General features: G+C 43.4%; 1 protein-coding gene across 1 annotated transcript in view; it reads left to right on the top strand.

Annotated features, from left to right (window-relative positions):
* The window catches only part of plxnb1b (plexin b1b), a 261,149-nt gene that overhangs the window by 158,536 nt on the left and 87,592 nt on the right, over nucleotides 1–15,021 (top strand). Inside the window, exons 5-8 of the mRNA XM_043707786.1 lie at nucleotides 7,032–7,160; nucleotides 9,012–9,112; nucleotides 12,113–12,245; nucleotides 14,023–14,179. Of these exons, the coding sequence (XP_043563721.1) occupies nucleotides 7,032–7,160; nucleotides 9,012–9,112; nucleotides 12,113–12,245; nucleotides 14,023–14,179 (520 nt within the window). The remainder of the gene's footprint in view (nucleotides 1–7,031; nucleotides 7,161–9,011; nucleotides 9,113–12,112; nucleotides 12,246–14,022; nucleotides 14,180–15,021) is intronic.

Genomic DNA, 15,021 nt, shown 5'->3' with positions numbered 1-15,021 from the left:
GTCGGTTTATAGTAAATGTCCGTGTTGATTCGGTCGCCTGAGATAGAAATGGAGAGGTCTAGGAAGGGGAGGAATGAGTCTGAGACGGTCCAGGTAAATTTGAGGTCGGGGTGGAAGGTGTTGGTAAAGTGGATGAACTGTTCAACCTCCTCGTGAGAGCATGAGGCAGCGCCGATATAGTCATCGATGTAGCGGAAGAAAAGGTGGGGGGTGGTGCCAGTGTAGCTGCGGAAGATAGACTGTTCCACATATCGTACAAAGAGGCAGGCATAGCTGGGGCCCATGCGGGTGCCCATGGCTACTCCTTTGGTTTGTAGGAAGTGGGCGGATTGGAAAGAGAAGTTGTTCAGAGTGAGGACCAGTTCAGTCAGTCGAAGGAGGGTGTCAGTGGAAGGGTACTGGTTGGTACGGCAGGAAAGGAAGAAGCGGAGGGCTTTAATGGAGAGGTCTAGGAAGGGGACCATCCCGTGGCTCAACACTTCAACTCCCCCTCCCACTCCACCAAGGACATGCAGGTCCTTGGACTCCTCCATCGCCAGACCATAGCGACACAATGGCTGGAGGAAGAGCGCTTCATCTTCCGCTTAGGAACCCTCCAACCACAAGGGATGAACTCAGATTTCTTCAGTTTCCTCATTTCCCTTCCCCCCCACCTTGTCTCAGTCCCAACCCTCGAACTCAGCACCACCTTCCTAATCTGCAATCTTCTTCCTGACCTCTCCACCCCCACCCCCACTCCGGCCTATCACCTTCACCTTTACCTCCTTCCACCTATCACGTTTCCAACACCCCTCCCCCAAGTCCCTCCTCCCTTTTATCTTAGCCTGCTTGGCACACTTTCCTCATTCCTGAAGAAGGGCTCATGCCCGAAACGTCGATTTTCCTGCTCAATATATCATGGAGCCAAACAGGAAGCATCATATTTTGGTTCTGGTAATGAGGCAGGTTTAACACTTGACCTCTGAGTAAAAGATTCCCCCCCCCCCCCCCCCCAAAGAAGTCGTGGTCATAACGTGATCGAACTTAACATTCAGTTCGGGAGTGAGAAATTTAGGACAGAAACAACTGTGTTTAACTTAAGTCAAAGGAATGATAATGAAATGAGATTAAATTACCTAAAGTGTGGAAACAGGCCCTTTGGCCCAACAAGTCCACACCGACCCGCTGAAGCGCAACCCACCCAGACCCATTCCCCTACATTTACCCCTTCATCTAACACTACGGGCAATTTAGCGTGGCCAATTTACCTAACCTGCACATTTTTAGACTGTGAGAGGAAACCGGAGCACCCAGAGGAAACCCACGCAGACACTGGGAGAATGTACAAACTCCACACAGTCGGTCGCCTGAGGCGGGAATTGAACCCGGGTCTCTGGCGCTGTGAGGCAGCAGTGCTAGCCACCGTGCTGCCCCAGCTCAAGTGGATAGATTAGCAAGATGTCAGAAAGCAAGCAGTAGCAATGAAGGAATCATGACTTGGAGATGCCAATGTTGGACTGGGATGTACAAAGTTTAAAAAATCACACAACACCAGGTTATAGTCCAACAGGTTTATTTGGAAGCACTAGCATTCAGAGCGCTGCTCCCTCTTCAGCTGGTTGTGGAGTGTAGGATCATAAGACACAGAATCTATAGCAAAAGTTTACAGTGTGATGTAACTGAAATTATATATTGAAAAAGACCTGGATTGTTTATTAACTTATGACTCTTAATAAGGAGGAAAGATTCTAAGAGAGGGATAAACTAAACATGGCTAAGTGAGGAAGTTAAGGCGAGTGTTAAATTGAAAGAAAAGCATGGAAGGAGGCTAGAGTTAGTGATAGCCCTGAAGACTGGGATATATTCAGAACTCCGCAAAGAAGGACTAAAAAGATAATAGGAAATAAACTACCAGGGCAGACCAGCGAGGGATAGAAAAACTGACAGTAAGAGCTTCTTTAAATATATAAAAAGGAAGAGAGAGGTCAAAGTGAACCTGGGCTCCTTAGGAAATGAATCTGGAGAGAACAAGGGGGAGCAAAGAAATGGCAGAGGAATTAAACAAATATTTTGCATCAGTCGTTATGGTGGAAGATACTTCAAACATCCCATTCAAATTAAAGAATACGGTGGAGGAATTAAGTACCATCACCAGCATTAAAGAATTGATATTAGCCAAACTAATGAGGCTAAAAACAGTCAAGTCCCCTGGTACTAATGGCTTACATCCTAGGATCCTAAAAGGGGTAGCTATCGAAATGGTGGATGCAATTGGTTGGAATTTCCCAAATGTCATTGGATTCTGGTTAAGTATCAAAGATTTGGAAAACTGCTAATGTGACACTCCTATACAAGAAGGGAGGAAGGCAAAAAGAGGGTAACTATAGGCTGGTTAGTCTAACATCTATTATTGGAAAAGTACTAGAATCAACTATTAAGGAAGTAGAAGCATAATCATTGAAACATCATAATCTAATAAAACAGAGTCAGCATGGCTTCATGAAAGTGAAATTTTGTCTGCTTAATTTAGTCGAGTTTTTGAAGAGGTTTCACTCAGAATGGATAAAAGGGAGCAAGTAAATGTCTTGTATTTGGCCTTCCAGAAGGCATCTGACAAGGTATCTCACAAAAGATTAAGTCATAAGATAAGAACCTACAGTGTTGGAGGTAGACTATTAGCAGACTAATAGACTGCCAATGACTAATTACCCAGTAATTAATGGGCAGGAAACAGAGTGGGAATAAGGGATTCTTTTTCAGGCTGGTAACCTGGGACTAGCAGAATTCTACAGAGATCAGTTCTGGAACACTAACCATTTATAATATGTATCAGTGACTTCGAGGAAGGAAGCAAATGTACTGTAACCAGATTTGCAGACACCACAAATGTAGGTGGAAAGGCGGGTTGTGCGAGGGACACTGACAGGGTACCGAGAGGCCTAGATAGATTAAATAAGTGGACAAAATCTTAGTAAATGAAGTGTAATGTGGGAAAATGGGAAGTTCTTCAATTTAGAAGGTAGAACAAAACAAGAGTATTATTTAAATGGAGAACAAATTGCTGAAAGCTGCAGTGCAAAGGGACCTTCAGATATTTGTACATGAAAGTCAGGGACTCCTTTACACAGAGAGCTGTGTGGGAAGGCAGAGTGCTGTGCGTACTTCAGGCTGAATTGGATAGAATCTTGATCAGTAGAGGCATTCAGGGTTATGTGGAGAGGACAGTGCTGGCAGTTTATTCTTCAAGTGCCCATTCAGTTTCATTGGAAATAAGTTTCAAGAGAACACAGACAGGTAGAAAATGAATGCCAATAGGTGTGAAAGTGACTCCTCCTGGTAGGGAGATGCAGGAGGGGCAATGTAAGGTAAAAGTCATGATTGTGTGAGTGGTGCATGAGCAGAGGCACCAGGAAATGTATGTGCACAATGATTAAAGATGGCAGAGCAGTTTGAGAAAGTGGTTAATATTGCACACCAGATTCTGAGACTTAAAATCAAGGCATGGAATACAAATGAAAGTGTGTCCTGGTGAACCCATAATAAATATTGGTTTGGCTTCAACCGGATTATTGTCCTCTATTCTGGACACCACACATAAGGAAGGAAGTGAAAGTATAGGAGGGGGTGAGGAACAGTTTCAGAAGAATGGTGTGCTGGATGAGGGACGTTCAATTGAATTGATGAGTTTGAGAACTGGAGATCTCCTACTTCAGGAATGGGGAGGTTACGGGGAGATCTGATGAAGAATTCCAAAATCATGAGGAACCTGGAGATAGGTGGGGTGAAACTGTTCTTAGTGGCAAAAGGGTCAGAAACCAGAGAACCTTAAGGTGAAAGGCAAAGGAATGAAAAGCAAGAGAAGGAGAAATGCAATGTGCTAGGGGTGGTTTGCAATCAAAGTTTGTCCAGTCATGTTGATTTGAAGTGCCTTGCGATTGCATTGACATTGTCGTATAATCATAGAAACTAGTAGGCCATTTGGCTCTTTGATTCTACTGTACCATTCTATATGATCGTGGCTGATCCTCTATCACAATGCCTTGTAAATGCAAGGTGCTGTTTTGTAAAATTCACATGGATGCATTTTAGATAACTCTGAATGGGTCACAGTTAATGACAGTATTAGCAAAGCTAGATCAGCTCTGTGATTATGTAATCTGAGCCAAAGCTGATGGATTTTCTGTGGTATATTTTACATGAGTCACAATTGGAGAAAATGCTTAGAACAGTGTAGACATCATGAAACAAAAATAGAAATTGCTGGAAAACTCAGCAGGTCTGGCAGCATCTGTGGAGAGAGATGAGTGTTAACGTTTTGGGTCTAGTGACCCTTCAGAACTGGACCTGAAATATTTCTCTCCACAGACTTGTTGAGCTTTTCCAGCAATTTCTGTTCCTTATTTTCAGCATCCACAGTTCTTTCAGTTTTTTGTTCAAGACATCATAGGGTCATAGAGATGAACAGCATGGAAACAGACCCTTCGGTACCGACCAGATATCCTATTCCAAGCTAGTCCCACCTGCCAGTATCTGGTCCATATCCCTCCAAGCCCCTCCTATTCATATACCCATTTAGATGCCTTTTAAATGTTACAATTGTACCAGCCTCCACCACTTCCTCTGGCAGCTCATTCCATACATGTACCACCCTCTGCGTGAAAACCTGATTTCGGTAAGGATTGTAGGGAAGGTGTGAGCAGGAGTGTCACATGTTCCTGGATTGTTTGTAGATTTTTTGGGGAGTCTGTGATACTCCTCCTTACCATGGTTGGGTTAGCAGAATTATTTGGCACATTGCATCTGGAAAAGTAACAGAATAACTCCATACAGCTTGCTTTGTGATCTTGCTGCTGCTCCACAGGGAGGGTGGCACAGTGGCTCAGTGGTTAGCGTTGCTGCCTCACAGCACCAGGGACCCTGGTTCGATTCTAGCCTCGGGAGTTTGCAGATTCTCCTTGTGCTTGTGTGGGTGTCCACCGGATTCTCTGGTTTCCTCTGGGTGCTTTGGTTACCTCTCACAGTCCAAAGATATGCACGTTAGGTGGATTGACCATGTTGAATTGTCCATAGTGTCCAGGGATGTGCAGACTAGGTGGATTAGTCATGGGAAATGTAGGGATAGGATAGCAAGGTGTTTCTGGGTGGGCTGCTGTTCAGAGGGACGGTATCATTAGATAGGTCAAATGGCCTGCTTCCATACTGCAGGAATTCTGTGATTCTATGTACTTATAGGAGATTGCAGATGACCAATTGTCTTGGACAGTGTCTTAGATTCACTGTCAAAGATAACTAGCCTGAAGCAACCTTCAGCTTTGACTGCCCTGTTGTAGGGCCTACACTGTTCAGGGTGATTTGAAATTTGTGGTCCTTCCCCATAGCTCAAACGAGCTGTTTGTTGAGATGGATTCGGTCACTCTTTCTCAGCTATATCTGCTGAAAACGTGTCCATCAATCTCAAACTAGAGGGCATGTTTTAGAAGGAGGATTGATGGGGAAGATGGTGTGGAATTAAATGGCTTACAGTCCATCTTAATGTTTCCAATTATTCGATAACACACTCTAAGAAAATGTTCAATGAATAGTCTCTCTGATAGCTTGGGTGCTGAAGGCGGGTTATAATTAAATCACGCAAACCAGAAAGTTTCCGTTCAATGCCTCTTTGTGCTGAGTTCAACTAATCTCTGCCTTGATGGTGTCAGGATCACTATGTGTGGTTTTTAGCACATCCTGCACTGTAGCTCAGGATTCTACCAGCTGCCAGATTCCCTCCAGATCTTTCACTATTTTGAAGTGGTAGTGTATGGCCATTGCATTACCAGCACTGGATGAAAATTCCTGGCTTCCCCATCGAACGTCACTGTGCCAACCTCCATACACACCACAGCTCATCACCACCTTCTCATGGTGTCGTCCCATTCCCCCTCAGACAAAGCAAAACACTTAGACACAGTATAGTTTTACCTCCTTCATCTTTATTCCGGGCCCAGGAGGGAGAGGGAACAATAACCCATGTGCACAGAGACATGAGTTCACAGTCTTCTCTGGAACAGCAGTTTCTTAATGAACTCTATAGTCATTTTACAGGGAGCAGCATCCAGATAAGGCAACGTACAAATTAATATTGTAACCGTTACAATCAGCGAGCATCAATAGTAAATATTAAGCCATCTGCTGTTACACAATGAATAACTGACTTCACATAATAAATACTTTCACCTTGTTAATTGATGTTACATACTGGATGCCAGCTCATCTTGTTGAATAGCTCTACATAATGATTGCTTTTCCACCTTGTTAACCCATTACCCTTGCCTCCAGCACCCCATTGTTAACTGTAAGTTCTTATCTGATCTGAGTCATGCTCAGTAGAACCTCTTGTTTCACAAAACTCAGAACTTAAGTCTTTCCCTACCTGCTTATACCCTATACACATTCTCAGTGGGCAATTAGAGATGGGCCACAAATGATGACCTCATCAGCAATGCTCACATTCCATGAATAAATACTTTTAAAAAAGGGTAAAATCAATCCAGATCTTTGCCCCTCATATTTTGATCAGTATGGGCCAATTTGGGCCAAAGGGCCTGTCTCTGTGCTATGGGACTCTATGACTCTGAGTAGCTGTTAACAATTGCCGGAGAGACTGCGTGTCTGGTCATGACTGGTTTGAGGTAGTCTGAAGCCCCTTTTGCACCCATACACTGTAACAGTTTGACCAACTTCAGTCCTCGGCTGCTAGGCCGGAATTCTAGAGGGAGTGGTAAAAATAAACTTAAAAATGGAAACAACATAGGCATCACGCAGCTGCAGTTAGTTTACCCTTTGATAGAAGAGGGTCCAATTCCCATTCATTCTTTCAGCTTTCCTAAACTGCAAAAACCACCTCCATTCTCCCTCACCAAAGGCCGAATTAAACAGAGTCCAGTATGGCAGTTAACTCGTGGATAATGTCTAACTGCTGAAGCTTGTTGTGCATGAAAATGGAAGGTTGTTTCTTGTCTTTTGTGTGTGTTGAGATTCACTTCATTGAGTGAAACAACTTGTTTTCTTAGGTTTTTGTGAAGCCATCTGGAGAGGCAGAGCAATATGCGACAGTCACAATCCAGCCCAACGCAGCAGTCAATAGCGACCTAGTATTTGACCGTGAGCAGAAGCATCTTTACGTCACAACTCAGCTAAAGGTACGTCTCTGGAAATGAAGCCAAGTGCATGTTTCAAGCAGTTTGATACCAAGGGCACGGGTTCCTAATCCTCCATCCAATGACTATAGAGCCGTTGGTGCTGGCTGTGTCAGCAGAATGGGAAGAGATGTTTAAAACATGGTATTTTACTCTGAATCACGGAAGATGAGCTAAAATGTTTCAACGATCTACCTGATGATGAAAATGAGGAGGGAGACAATGATTGAGGAGCATTTCAGGCTTAGGTAATATCACATAGATCAAACATACAGGAATTGAATTGATAAAAGGATAGGAGATGAACAGTGAATTGCATTAACGTTACTCCCACTCAGATGAAGCGGAATAAATGTGGAACAGTGCCTGTACTTAAAACATTCGCAAGTTTACACATGATATCTAATGTAAGGGGTGGCACGGTCGCTCAGTGGTTAGCACTGCTGCCTCTTAGCGCCAGAGACCCGGGTTCGATTCCACCTTTGGGCAATTATCTGTGTGGAGTTTGCACAGTCTCCCTATGTATACATTGCTTGTGCTCCGGTTTCCTGCCACAGTCCAAAGGTATGCAGGTTAGGTGGATTGGCCATGCTAAATTGTCCATAGTGTTCAGGGATGTGCAGGCTGGGTGGATTAGCTATGGGAAATGCAGAGTTACAGGATAGAGTAGGGGGTGGGTCTGGGCGAAATGCTCTTCAGTGTGGACTCGATGGGCCAAATGGCCTACTTCCACACTGTGATAATCCTGTACAGAAATGCAGAACCATAGGCTTCTGAGAAATAATGCATTGTAGCAGGCAAGCTTCTGTTTGAGTCCATTGTGCTGAGGTTTGTGAACTTTTAGTGTTCTACTCTGGTGTGGTAACAGCACTGGTAGCTCAACATGGGTTAAGGCTTTCCGTCAAACAAATTAATACTTTCCTTTGGTGTCCTTTTGATGAGCTTGAATTTCATTTCAGATTTTAGGTGATGTCCTCAACAAGGCTTAGTTTGTACAGCTGCAAGTAGAGAGGGGAACCACCTCTTTGTTGCAGTGTCAACACTGTCAATGTCAGGACTGAGAGAGATTCATCGGCTGTAAAAGATGGTGTTATTCAGCAATGTTGGGGCAGAAAATATGGATATGAATCCCAGAAAGTCAAGTTGTTTGAGGGTTTTTTAAATTCATGGGCATCGCTGGCTGACCAAAATTTGCTGCCCATTCCTGAGGAGGCGATGGTGAGTTGTCTTTTTGAACTGCTGCAGTCAGTTTTCTGTGGTCGACCTGCAATGTTGTTGTGGAGGAAGTTCCAAGATTTTGATTCAGCGATGCTAAAGGAACGAAGACATATTTCAGAGTCAATGTACGTCATATTGGTTAGTGGCTTGGAGGGGATCTTGCAGGGTGGTGATGTTTCGATGTATCTGCTGCCCTTGTCCTTCTAGATTCTAGTGACCATAGATTTTTTAGTTTAGATTAGATACAATGTGCAAACAGGCCCTTCGGCCCAACAAGTCCACACCAACCCTCCGAAGAGCAATCCACGCAGACCCATTCCCCTACATTTACCCCTTCACCTGACACTACGGGCAAGTTAGCATGGCCAATTCACCTAACCTGCAAATCTTTGGACTGCGGGAGGAAACTGGAGCACCCGGAGGAAACCTACGCAAACACTGGATTCTTTAGTTACTATTGGTCAGTTGTGGGGTAGGGAGGGGCAGCCAATGACCTATCCGAGAAGATCATGCCTGTCTATGTGAGCTACTGTTCGTCCTTTTCCCCCTCAAAGACCGAAGTTAATTAGAGGGAAATTCTCTGTGATAACATATGGAAAACAGTTTGGAGTCACTGTTTATCGATTCTCATTTAAGGTGGTGAAACTTCCAGTGAGTGAGTGTTCTGCCTACGCTGACTGTCAGTCCTGTCTAGTAGCGAGGGATCCATACTGTGGCTGGTGCATACTTCAGGGCAGGTAAGTCACAAAAAACGTGGCCCGATCATCCCGTCTCTCAGACTCTGTCACCTTCACTACGCAGCTGTGGGGTTTGAGGGTTTAGCTGGTAGCCCTGAATTTGCAGAGTTGCTCATTTCAAGCCTGACACTGGCTAATAGACACAGACCAACAAAATGAGGGCACCATCCTGGAAATGGTAAGGCTCCCTGCCACTAATTGTAACAATATATAATCATAAATGTTTAGCACAAGACTTTACTTTGCAAGGATGCTGACATTGGCTGGCAATGAAACTTCCCCTTTGTCCCATTCCCATCCATTGAAGCCCATCTATACTTCCCACTGCCTCGGGGAAGCAAACAAAATAATCAAAGACCCCTCCCACCCTGGTTATACTTTCTTCCAGGAGAAAGTGAGGACTGCAGATGCTGGAGATCAGAGCTGAAAATGTGTTGCTGGAAAAGCGCAGCAGGTCAGGCAGCATCCAAGGAACAGGAGAATCAACGTTTCGGGCATAAGCCCTTCTTCAGGAATGGAGGAAGAGAGCTTCTTCAAGGAAGGCATCTTTGTAAGAGGATTCGCAGTAGGTTGAAGTCTTTGAGGAGAAAGTGAGGACTGCAGATGCTGGAGATCAGAGCTGAAAATGTGTTGCTGGAAAAGCGGGAGGAAGAGAGTGGCACATTCCTGAAGAAGGGCTTATGCCCGAAACGTTGATTCTCCTATACTTTCTTCCACCCTCTTCCATCAGGCAGAAGATATAAAAGTTTGTATACATGTCCAACAGATTCAAGAACAGCTTCTTCCTTACTGTTATCGCACTTTTGAATGGACCTGTTTAATGTTAATGTTGGTCCCTCTCTGCATCATCTTGTCAGCTGTAACACTGTATCCTGCATTCTAGTCTGTTACCCCGATCCACTTGCGTACCATGATTTGCCTGTAAAGCACATAAGGCAACATTTTGTCATGTGTACTGAAGTAATAAATCAACTCAAGTAATCACTGCTTCTCTAACTGAGAGTTGCAGTGGCACACCCTAGCCTTGCCCTTGGTGAAACATTGCAGTTTTGGATCTAACTTTCACTTTGTCTTGGAGCACTTGCTTCTGCTGTTCCCACTTGTCATAAAAATGATATGGAGAGGAATGTTTCTTGTAAAATTCCACAAGTTGCTCATGTTGCCAAACAGGTGGCCATGTGAGGAATATGAGAGACCCCATTAGCACTGTGATTTCATGAGCTAAGTGCATTGGTCAGGGAATGGAAGATGGATTTTAATTAAAATAAATGTCATGGCAAATGCAAAACCTGATGCACAGGTGCACGTTAGGAGCATTAGCAAAACTGGGAATGCATTTTAATATTATAATTCATCATTCACTGAAAATATCCAATTAATACAGATCTTCAAGCATTGGGATATAAGTCGAGATTGTGTGACGATAAATTAAAGCTTTTTTTAAAGTCATTTTTTATATAGTAATGGGACCATGTTTGGAATTGTGTGCAGTTTATGATGCTTTATGATTCAAAGGGGTCTGGTAAATCACTAAGTCATCAGACTTAAGAGTCCAAATTGCAGATGTTGTCTTAGAGTCATAGAGATGGACAGCACAGAAACAGACTCCAACTTGTCCATGCTGACCAGATATCCTAAAATTATTGTAGTCCCATTTGCCAACACCTGGCCCATATCCCTCTAAATCTTTCCTATTCATTTGTCATCCAGGTGCCTTTTAAATGCTGCCATTGTACCAGCTTCTACACTTCCTCTGGCAGCTCACTCCATGCACGCACCACCCTCTGAGTGAAAAGGTTGCCCCTTAGGTCCCTTTTCAATCTTTCCCCTCTCACTTAAACCTATGCCCTCTACTTTTGGACTCCCCCACCCCAGGGAAAATACCTTGTCTATTTACCATGTTCACCTTGTTTATTTATCCATGCCCCTCATGATTTTATAAACTTCTATAAGGTCAATCTTTTTATTTTCAATGGCAAATCAGAAGGAATGAGACCCAATATTTTAAAATATTGAGGAGAACAAGCAAAGACGTGAACAGTTTATTCAAATTGGACTATGAACATAGAGGCAGAGGACAGGAACCAAAAAAAAAAATGAATGAAACTTCTGTGAGATTTGGAGATCAGAATGATTTCTAATCCCATGTGAAATAAAAGGTGGGATTAAATTTTAGCAAAACGAAGCTCGGTTAGCTTTTATCGTTAAGAAGTTGATAACTATAGAAAGACCTTTGGAATGATGCATGTTTCACAAAGTATCGATGATCTATAATGGCTCTTGCAATTGAACAAATGTCACTGGTTGAAGGATGATGCAAATTGCGATAGGCAAGAGGGCATTTTATGAATTCCAACAGTGAAGCTTCAGACGCCAGGGATATATGTCAGAAATTCAGGATTATACCCCCATTATTTGGAATCCTTCCCTCCAATAAGTGCTCCCAGTAGGAAAAGGACAGATTTATAAAATTAACCCAATAGTACGTAAATTCTTTAATTTACCTGGGAGAAAGGACAGACATTTTTTTAAACGTGTTCTGGATGAGTTCAGTTAAGTTGATGAAATAGTTAAGTCTGGAATGAGGCCAGTGGGTCAAATACATGACTTCTAGCTTCTTGTGCAGAACTCTCTGCTCTGTTATCCACCAAGTGAATTCCTCTCATGGTCACTTCGATCACTGCCTTGAATGGCAAGGTCGGAATTCTGCGAGATTGTCTCTAGAAATGGGATGGCTAGTAAGCTGCAGCAGTATAGAATTTACCTTTGGAGCTCTTGAATATGTTGGTGATGTGCTGTTTTGAGTACTGGGTTAGAAGCTGAAAGATTCTGCAATAATTCACTGAGCTGTGTTGGAGCTTATCAATTACTTCACAAACTTGAATAAATTCATTCGTTCGAAGAGAACTTTACACTCCTCACTGTTGATGCTTGAGCAACTTATTGGCTCAAGTTGAATGTACTGCCTGGTGTTGATACAGCCTTCCTTCCTGCCAATAGGTGCTGTCGGAGGTCAGAGTGCGAAAGGGCGGAGGAAGGTGTTCAATGGCTCTGGAGCTATGAGGAAGGCCGACAGTGTCTGAGTGTGCAGACTCTGATCCCAGCTAATATCAGCAGACAGGAGCAAAAACAGGTGAGTGAGAGAGTGGATGGGAATGTCAGGATGCAGTCAATAGCAGATCTTGTTGAGCATCCACCTGGTCAAGTTCCTTGGTGATGGGGGAATGAGAACAAGAGTAGGATTAGGCATAATGCTTACTGAGTCTGTTCGAAGTCTCCTCAGCACACGGTCCTGAAAAAATTTAGACATCATAACTTGTGAGGAAAAAGGTGTAGGTCTGTCACTTGTTTGTCAATCGTCCATTGACCCAAGGCCCTAATTCCCCACGTGGACAGTCTGCTTAACCACATTTCACTGTTAAACAGCAAAATGGGGTCGCGAAATACATGGAGCATAGGATCTTTAATAGGGACCTTAACAAAGTTATGGACTATCTTCAGTTAATTCCAGGTTATTGTACATCGGGCCCATCACTCAACGCTATAAATATAATTTTGTAAGGGCCCAACCATCTCTAATTTAGACTTAATGGGCATTGGGCAGAAGAAATTGAGAATATTGACATCATCCATCATCATCCTGCTCGAGTACCTTGATTTTTGGATATGTTAAGGCCGCTTTCCAAAGCCCATACCACACTCCTTGAATAAGGAGTTATTTCACTTCCCAGTTAACTACTTCAGCCAAGTCGGCCTTGTCTGTGTCAGGTCATGTAGTAAGCATTTCTCCATCACTAATGAAGCTTCAGGCAAGCTTACCCTTTAGGGTATGGTCGTCTTCATCTTTGTTGTCATATCTTGGTTTTGCGTGTCCACCATATTACGTTACTCAAATATTAATTCTAAAAATGTGGTTTCCCCATTTCCCTCCCATTCTCCAATTGTTTCTGTTTGGAAACAAACCTGACAGTAAACTACTGATCAGCTTCTGTATTCTTCCACATTGCTAATCAGTAAAACTCCTGCACTCTGTGATATGTTTTGAACTCATTGAAATAACTCAACAGGGGATGGTATCCTGTCACCAAGTCACCCTTTATTTACACATGCATACACCTTGTCACTGCTCCAGCTTCCTCAGAGTCGAGAGTGTGGCGCTGGAAAAGCACAGCAGCTTGGACAGCATCCGAGGAGCAGGAAAATCGACATTTCAGGCAAAAGTCCTTAGTCAGCTTCCTCAGAGCAATCTCTCAAAGTGAACAGAACCTCTGACGCTCCTGTTTACATCTATCAGCCAGGGCTTACTGATTGGACCAGATTATGCTCAATGGAGTTTAGAAGGATGAGGGGGGATCTAATTGAAACATACAGAATACTGTATGAATTCTGTATGAATAACCTGGACAGCGTAGATGTTGGGAAGACGTTTGCATTGGTAGGAGAGACGAGGACCAACGGGCACAGCCTTAGAGTAAAGGGAAGACCTTTTAGAATGGAAATGAGGGGAAATGTCTTGATCCAGAGAGTGGTGGATCTATGGAATTCGTTGCCACAGAAGGCTGTAGAGGCCAGATCATTGAGTATATTTAAGACTGAGATAGATAGGTTTTTGAGTATGAAGGGTTACGGGGAGAATGGCATTGAGAAATCTATCAGCCATGATTGAATGGCAGAGCAGACTTAATGGGCTGAATGGCCTAATTTCTTCCCCTATGTCTTCTGGTCTTAGCAGCCGCAATCAGGGAACTCATATTCTGTGAGGTCCAACTGGCTGACCTCGTTCCACTCAGGGTGCTCTATGTTACGAAGATAGCAAATATCAACATGTCGCTGAGCAGTGATTGCCATCCAAATCATGACCTCGAGGGATGTTCTCCTTTATTCAAGTAATTTTTCTGCCTTGTCCCTAGGTATTTGTGAATGTCGCTGACTTGCCTGTTCTTGCCGAGGGTGAGTCTTACACCTGTCTCTTCGATGATTACTCCAGCCCTGCAGTCATTACGGAGAGAGGTGTGGTGTGTTGGACCCCCAACGTCCAGCAACTTCCACCGACAAAACCAGGAACAGGTGTGTCTCAGACGATAGGGATCTGATTACCAATAATTGTACTTTGACTTTGGTATTACCTGTTGTAAGATTGCAGTGGGATTCTCTGCTTGAGCTTTCGTGTGATTAGTGTCCAAGTTAGAGTGATTAATGGTGCATTGATTGATGGGTATCTGAATGAGCGAAATACTGTAAGAGGCATTTGTCCAGACTTTTACAACTGAGATTTGTGAAACACACACACACACACACACACACACACACAATATTGAGATTTAGTTATTAGAGTGGTTAATTGATGGTGCCTGTGAGAGACACACTTTTATACAAGCTGTACTTTGAGGGAAGATGAAGGATTGTGAATGTTACTGGTTCTTACACAGATATTCCAACAGGCTTACCTTTTATAGGATGGTGCGGTATTAGCATTGGTGTCAATTAGAGCAGACTCATCCACTGACAGCACTCCTCTGGTTACATTTCATGAACAGCTCCAGAAAATGAACTAATACTGGGGTTTAGGGAAGGGTAATTAATTCCCACTAAATCACCAGATCATCCGCTCGGGTGATTAAAGATTGGCCCCAATTCCAGTCGTTTTCTTCCTGTCTTGTTCAGTGCCTGCTCAGAGGGCAGTTGATAATTTGACAATGCAGCACTCTGATGCTATATTGAAAAGTCAGTGTAAATGTTGTGCTCAATTTTTAAAATTGTGTTTTATCCCTCTGTCTACTGCATCCACCAATGTAAAACTCTGTCTTTCTAGCCCTGTCTGTCTGTCTGGCTATCTGCTCTGTGTGTCTATCACTCTGTCTGTTTCTTTGTTTATCTCTTTTTCTTTCTTTCTCTCTCTCTCTCTCTCT

This window comes from Chiloscyllium plagiosum, chromosome 18, assembly GCF_004010195.1.
Source record: "Chiloscyllium plagiosum isolate BGI_BamShark_2017 chromosome 18, ASM401019v2, whole genome shotgun sequence".
Lineage (NCBI taxonomy): Eukaryota > Metazoa > Chordata > Chondrichthyes > Orectolobiformes > Hemiscylliidae > Chiloscyllium > Chiloscyllium plagiosum.
This window is presented reverse-complemented; position numbering and strand designations above follow the sequence as displayed.